The 7,800-nt window shown below is 37.0% G+C and overlaps 2 protein-coding genes across 3 annotated transcripts in view; both read left to right on the top strand.

Moving 5' to 3' along the window:
- The window catches only part of LOC109582052 (uncharacterized), a 2,148-nt gene extending 2,064 nt beyond the window's left edge, over window positions 1–84 (top strand). The window contains exon 7 of the mRNA XM_019996613.1: window positions 74–84. Within this exon, the coding sequence (XP_019852172.1) occupies window positions 74–84 (11 nt within the window). The remainder of the gene's footprint in view (window positions 1–73) is intronic.
- A 4,787-nt stretch (window positions 85–4,871) lies between these two features.
- The window catches only part of LOC109582060 (uncharacterized), a 7,641-nt gene continuing 4,712 nt past the window's right edge, over window positions 4,872–7,800 (top strand). Inside the window, exons 1-3 of one of the 2 annotated variants that reach the window (XM_019996633.1) lie at window positions 4,872–4,952; window positions 5,021–5,484; window positions 5,532–5,580. In XM_019996633.1, the coding sequence (XP_019852192.1) occupies window positions 5,345–5,484; window positions 5,532–5,580 (189 nt within the window). In that variant the 5' untranslated portion in view covers window positions 4,872–4,952; window positions 5,021–5,344. The remainder of the gene's footprint in view (window positions 4,953–5,020; window positions 5,485–5,531; window positions 5,581–7,800) is intronic. The other variant, XM_019996631.1, reaches the window with a different exon arrangement.

Below are 7,800 nucleotides of genomic sequence, written 5' to 3' on the forward strand. Positions count from 1 at the left end.
GGTAGTTGAGGCCTAAAGCTATATCTTGAGCAATACTCAGAATCTGTTCATTGGTTAATCGGTTTCTGTGAAGCTCCTGATTAAGACTAGTGCTCATCAGCTCGGTCAAGATGAGAGGATTACCCACTTTAGTTGCACCAATAAACTGAACCAGGTTAGGATGACGTACTCGTGATGCTATACTCATTTCTCTGGAGAAGAGACCTAGATTAAAATCTGAGATGATGATAGTATGAAGTGACTTGGCAGCTACTCTTAAACCTCTAAAAATACCAACTGTAACGACACCATAAGATCCTCTTCCTAACTCGTCCTCTGTCAAAGTCACCTCATCTTTATTAATAACCCAGTGATCATCAGTAAGTGCTTGTTGCTGGTATTTACGAACTGCCTCTTGAGACTGACGTAGCTCCCTATCCTTCTCCTGTAGCTCCCTATCCTTCTCGTGTAGCTCCCTATCCTTCTCCTGTATCACAATATCCTTCTGTCGTAGTGCTTCCTGATTTCCTTTTAGTGCCACTTGATGCTCTCTTTCCTTGTCCTGTAGCTCCCTATCCTTCTGTTGTAATTCCTCCTGCTTCTCCCTATCCTTCTCCTGCAGTACCATCTGATGCTCCCTATCCTTCTCCTGTAGCTTCCTATCCTTCTGTTGTAATTTCTCCTGCTTCTCCCTATCCTTCTCCTGCAGTACCACCTGATGCTCCCTATCCTTCTGTTGTAGTTGATGACAATATCTTCTTATTTCTTGCTCTTTCTCTGCTTCTTCTCTTTCCTTCTGTTCCAATTTTCGATGAGCAACTTGTGCTTCTTTCTCCTTCTCTAAAAGACTCTTCAAAAGAGCTTGTATGGTTTGCTCAATATCAGCTCTTTCTCCTTTTCTTGGTTTCTGGTACTCCTCCAACCATATTTTTCTTCCTGTCTGTAGTTGCTGCTGATACTTCTTTTTGTATTCTTCATTATTCATACCATTGGTATCTAATAAATCATCTACTGTCCACTCTCCTTTACTGTTAGTAACTAAAATACAATATTAATAATTTTTTAATTAGAGGGTGTCGATCTAATGCAACATTAAGTACATGTACATCAAAGTAATTACCATAATTCTTCTAAAATTTCGCACCTCTAATTTCGAAAATAAATAATTTTTAAGGACTTTTATTTCAAAATTAATTCTAATTATTTGTTTTGTAAATTAAGATGGAAGTTCTTCTAATTTCACCATTTCCCTCCAATTTCGACACTCGACAGCATTATAACACATGGACCTGTGCTGGAAGAGGCTGAAAATCATGTCCAACTCACAGTGATGCCTCGAGCAGCACTCCGCTGGACAGATGATTGCCATTAGTAGGCCTAAGTTCAAGATTCAGATTGTATCAGTCAAGCAACAAAGAAGCATCGACAGACTTACAATATCTTGTCCAAACATGCACCTTAGTGCCTCCTGTTTCATCACAATTAATTGTTAGTTGGCCATAAAGGCTTAGTTTATTCTAATTATTCGTTTTTAAAATTTATTTATCAAAAGTGACTATGGCGAATTTTTAGAAGAATTACGGTAGGTAATTAATAGTATTTATTGGTGGGTGTGGCTAATACACTGACCTAATTTAGTTAACATAACAATGTTAGGATTAGTGACAAATGTCTCTCTCAAATACCCTCCAGTAGTTATTATCCAGACACAATGAGGACTCATAATGAACACTGAGAGAGAATGACCATATCTTTTACTAACAGAGTGATGTACACATAACTGTTAATAGAAATATATTAATAATTTACAGGCATCTCACTGTACATACCTTTATCCAGGAATGTCGAGTGATGTTAAAGATCCACCAATCATCTATTGTCTTATTCTTCTCATCCAACCCACCACTTATCACTAGCATAGGACAGTCTGATCCAGTTATAATAATAGCACCAGCATGCCAGTATCTACCCACAGGCCATAGGTCTATTGCTTCAGGTTTCTTTATACACTGCCAGAACTAAAAATAAAATAACCACACCCATTAACAATGACACTAGTGTGTGTGTTTGTGTGTGTGTGTGTTTGTGTGTGTGTGTGTTAGTGTTTTGACCTAACCCCCGGGCTATGTCTCAGGACCCAGCTACCATAACAGTAGCCTAGCACTGGGCTTGCACCTCAATTGAAAGTACTGGGATCTTCAAAGCTCAACATGCACATTCAAGAGTTGCAATTAACAGAGTATGGGGTTCCCTTCTATTTTTAAATATGCTTGCTGGGACAGGTATTCTGGCCTTGAGAACCAGAAATGGCGGGTTAAACAATCTTTTATGGAGCTCCAACTCTCCCCGCACTGTCTGAGGCCCTGAGCCTCACTCAGCTATTGGTTTAACTGATAAGGTGTTTATGTAATTGAACTCTATGTTAACTACTCCTATGCCAGGAGCGTATCCAGGAGGGGCTGAGGGGGGCTTGAGCACCCCCTCATGGCTGGGCTCAGAAAAAAATTACTCCAATCCTGGATTTTTGCATCACTACCAAGCCTCTTAACAAAGTTATCTAGCCCCCTGATCATGAATACAGCAGTTTCCAATGCTTTAAGGAGCGACCAGAAGTCGTCAGAAGTACCAGTATGCTTGAAATTATTTTGATCTCACCCATAATTCACAAAAATGAAGGAAAATGCCGTTTTACCACCGCAAAAAGGGTATAGTGTGACCAAAATTGTGGTGCACTTTGCGCGCCTTCAGCACCCCCTTTCTAAGTTTCTAGATATGCCCCTGTATGCACACAGTTATGGTTCATGTTACATATAAAGGACACTGTATGCTACATGTACTTTGATTATACAGTTAATTTTTGATTGTAAATTGTTTTAAAATACATGACTTACAGGGCGTCCTACTTTCTTTGCTGCCCTCACACACTTAGATGCCGCAATGCTTAATGATAGATGGGTATTAAATCATAAATTATTTAATCATAAATTAATTTTCATGTGTTGATAGATATTCTTAACCCAGCTAACCATAGCCGTAACCTAGCGTTGGGGTGTACCTCAATTGGAATGATTGGCCAATGCCTGTGATTCCCTCCCATTGACCCATGTTATAAGGTCGCCATCAGATGGTCTTTTGCTCCAGTTTTGTTTATGTGGTTTAGTTATATTTGCTATTAGTTAGTTTTTGTTACCATTATTGTTGCTTGTTCATGTGTGTTAGTCATTATAGTAAGAGGTGTGGTTTTTCTCACGTGACCCTCCGAAGAGACCAGCAGTCTGGCCTTGAGAACCAGATGTGGCAGGTTAAAATGTTTTTTCGGGCGTCCAACTCTCCCTGCTCTGCCAAATCCACTTCAGTCAGGTCAGGCAAGTTTTAAGTAATCTTTATAGTCCTAAACTGGAGTTGCTTTAATAGGCTGATACTAAGTTTTTGTAGCACATGTACATGCATGTGTAAGACTAGTGTAGGCTCTGTGGTTTTAAGGATTATGTCTTTTTTTGTAGATGACAACTCACCTACATGTACATCTAGTTCCTCTGGGAGTGTAGTATGGGCCTGGGTAGCTAGTACTGGAGACCAATGTGACTTGGGTAGCCATTATTAGGGGCCATGTGGTGCTTATATGAATTATATGTATGATGTAATTAATTAATTATTGTGTGTGAATAATTATAATTAGGAGAAACCATTACTTATGAAAATTTCTATATGTATGCATGCATACGTATGCTTGGGATGTGACTTGGAGGTGTGACGATGAGGAAGAGTCTCTCAATGTTTTACACTCTTTCTAGTTATTCATTACTGTATATGCAATAATAATTGTTTGTGTGTGTGTGTGTGTGTGTGTGTGTGTGTGTGTGTGTGTGTGTGTGTGTGTGTGTGTGTGTGTGTGTGTGTGTGTGTGTGTGTGTGTGTGTGTGTGTGTGTGTGTGTGTGTGTGCATACATTCAGTACACATAATTTAACATACCACAGTGCTGATTGATATCTCTGCTATATAAATATTGTTAGCAAAAGTATTCTTAGCATCATCATCAGTCTCTACTCCACCAAACAGAACAGCTCTAGTGTTGTTGATCTTTTCAATGATAAAGTCGTTAGCACGTGGTAGACACTGACCAATGATTGAAGGATTATTCCATTTTCCTAAATTATTAATATCAACATAGTTTCAAACAGTAATACAAAATCTTACTTGATGATAGATTATACATTGAGTGCTCATTAGTACGCCAGTCTCCATTAGGTAGCTTAATATATTTATAATGAGGTAGTTGTACAGCTGGCTTAGATCCTTGTCCTCCTATCATTAGTAAATGGTGCACTCCATCATGTTCAAATGATATCATTCCACCAGCACTTCTCCTCATAACTGGTCTAGTTGCATCAGTTGGTTCTAACTCTCTCCATTGAACACTAATGGTATCCAGTTGTGTAATACTGTTGTGAAAGCATTTGTCATGGCCACACCATCCCCCAAAATAATACAGTTGATCGTTTATTGCAGTACAGGAGTATGCCCTCACTCCTAATGGAGGAGTACCAGTAGTACCTCTAGTGATCCATTGACCAGTTGGAGGAGTAAAGTGCTGTATATTACTAGTGATCCTTCTCTTCTCTTCACTATCATGTACTTTAGGTAAACCATCCTGATCACCAGCCCACACATACAGTGAATCACCTACTGATACAGTGCGGTGAAAGGCTTTTTTATTCAGTTGATCTATATATCAATGATTGACAGTACATGATCACTGGAATAGTAATATTAGGACTTACTTTTAGAACCAAACAACCAAGCCATCAGGCCTGCTGGCTGCTGCCTGCTGGCCACTGGCCTGCCCACTTGGAAAAGCGGTGCTTTAAGTCACGTGATCTATTATGAGTGGGCGTTGTTTGTATTGGTAGGTGTGGCTGGATGATGAGTGAAGACCCTATTTACTCTATTATTTATGGAAGACCTAAGACAAGTAAAACTCTGCTATTCCTATGCTTGCTAATCATACCATAAATACTGTATTGTACTGTATTTGCATAGACACTTACTGAGCTCAATGAAGACTACAGTAGAAAGATATCATGGCAGAAGTCCTTCATGATATGCATCAAAATACTTGAGCTGATATTAATGATAAGCATTCCTTCCTTTAACCTGTTGTTGTGTTTGTTAGATTCTTGCTTGTGGCTCCAGTGGATTCTGTATAGTAATACTTGTTATTGCTACTGATGTATTGGAATCAGAAGCAGTTAAAATAAGAATTAGATTTATGACCATGGTAGCATTGTTAGCATATGCTATCACCAATCAAAAAAACAAAAACTATAAAAACATTAGTCTTGCTAGGCCCCTTTGCTACGGGGCATGGCGAGACTTAAAAACATTAACAATTGCGATGTTGTTTTCATTGCCATTTGGTGTCAAGATCTTCATTCTTCTATTGCTATAGGTGAAGCATTATTTGATTGGAGTCCTATGCATCTCAATACTTCAGATATTAATTGGTATAGATTATGATTAAAATTTTATTTTCTTCTATATCTACAGCTAGCTTTGGAATTGGTAGCATTCTAGTGCACCACGTATGTACTTATGCTGCAGTGAGTAGTGGATACAATTCAATGTATGCAGTATTACATTATTCCTATGTATAGTACTGTATTCTAACACTTGGACTCTTACTATCATCCCTATCAATGACTATATTCCTTTATATTGAGATAGATACAGTAAGTGAATACGGATTGCTCTTCAAATATCAGTACAATTTTTCCCATAGTTTATTGACAGTGTTACATCACTTTTATCAACAAGCAATTCACATAATTTGGGTCAAATTAATGATGTAGTAATCTATAAAAAGCTATCATTTATTATTATTTGTTAATTTTGAATTTCAGTTTAGCTGCAGTGAATTCAATAGTACAGCAGTACCATTTGATACAACAGATCTTGTTAGTTGAATTGAATATCAATTATACATATTGGTTTCAGTGTGAGGCCTTCAGCTCCATCTTATGATTATGGATACATTTTTGAGAGAACACATGCTTTTGTACAAGACCTGATAGCAAGAAGGTCTTTCTAAAATGCATGCATCATGTACTCAGTTTCTGCATTATTATATTGAAAGATGACATTAACAGCATAGTACAAGATAAGGAAAAACAGAAATACTGGCACTAATGAGTGAGTGAATGTATACAAACATATACATACAAACATACATATACATGTAATTAAGTTGTGTAGAAAGCTTAAACTAATTTCAATCAAAATTGGATTTTTTAATGAATTTTTAAAGTTGCTCCAAAATTGGACAGAGCCAGGCAGTACAAGCCAGGTCTTGGTCCAAATTTTGCCATAATTGAATAAGTAGAGAATTCTACATTTTCATTAAATTTTTTGATGCATATACATATGCTATACGTTGTGCAAAAAGCCTAAGGTGATTCCAATTAAAATTAGTTTTTATCATAAATTTTAAAATTGCTCCACAACTCCCTGTACAATTGTCTTTATTTCTTTTATACAATCCGTTGATTCCACTGCTAAAACAGCATGTCCTGCATCATGGACAATGGAATATAATTCCTTGGCTCCTGAGCACTTTAATAATAGAAATAATAAGTTATTTGAATGCACTGATCTTAATAGGGAGAAGGTCCCAGGGACTGGAGTTCATCAAAATTTATTTAGCCTCTTTCCGTCATGTCAATGCTTTGTATGAAGGATTGAAGTGTCCCCTATTTGTTGCTGCTCTGGATTTGGCTTGTGTTATGTAGTCTAAATAAAACAGTGAGAAAAATGGAACATTTCAACAGTAGATTTAGGACTTTTTGTAATTTTTTGTATTTTTTATTGTAAAAACAATTAAATCCAGCTGTTGCTAATAAATCAAAATCATGAGCAGCAAAAAATCAAGAGCACATACATACAATAAGCTATTAGGCATTACTAATCGAGGTGTGTGGATGGTGGTTCCTTTATGTTTACTTTGCTTCTCTTGATTATGATATTGTGAAATTTGTTCTTCATGAGAAATGATCTTCTGTCATTCCCTAATTCTGTCCTTTCTCTCATTATCTGTAACAGTGCATGCTGCCTGGAAATACATTAGTGTTGTTAAAAAATTATCTCACTTATCATACTCCACATGGTTATGATAACTCTGTACCAGTGAAAGAAATATGTGCTGCTAAACTGATATTGATAAGGAATCAAAATAATAAAAATTACTGTAATTAATGCACATTGTGTATGCGGCTGACTTCAGTGACACTCCCAAACTCTGTCACGTTCAGTTCACTCATCAATTCTCGTGCACAAGTGATATTCTGCTGCAATTTTTTGTTTAAATTTAAAAGTATTAATTTTTTATAAAAAAAAACAAGAATAACAGAACCAAGAGCAAACAACAAAGGATAAGAGAAGCCAGAAAAATAATTATAATGTTGGTTACATAAATAAATACACAAAATGGACTAAAATAATAGAAAACTAACTAAAAGGCAGCAGTAATAATTAGAATATCAAAATACAAACAATTAATCAAATCTTCATCCTTTTCAATGACTCTATTACTTGAGCCATAGTAGGACGAGCTCTAGGATTAGCATTAAGTCCTCTTTGTATGAGAGACTCCATATCAGACCAGGAGACACTAATAGATTGTACTTCTCTCTCTGCTGTCCTCATTTCCATAAGGAGAACAGAGTAACTGTAGACATCCATTGCTGGACTGTGTTGATCAGGATCACGAGCTTCTGGTGCAGCATATGCTGGATTGCCTGGCATAACAGTACTACCAGTGCCTTGTG

Source organism: Amphimedon queenslandica, unplaced genomic scaffold (assembly GCF_000090795.2).
Source record: "Amphimedon queenslandica unplaced genomic scaffold, v1.1 AMPQUscaffold_13403, whole genome shotgun sequence".
In the NCBI taxonomy this organism is placed as follows: domain Eukaryota; kingdom Metazoa; phylum Porifera; class Demospongiae; order Haplosclerida; family Niphatidae; genus Amphimedon; species Amphimedon queenslandica.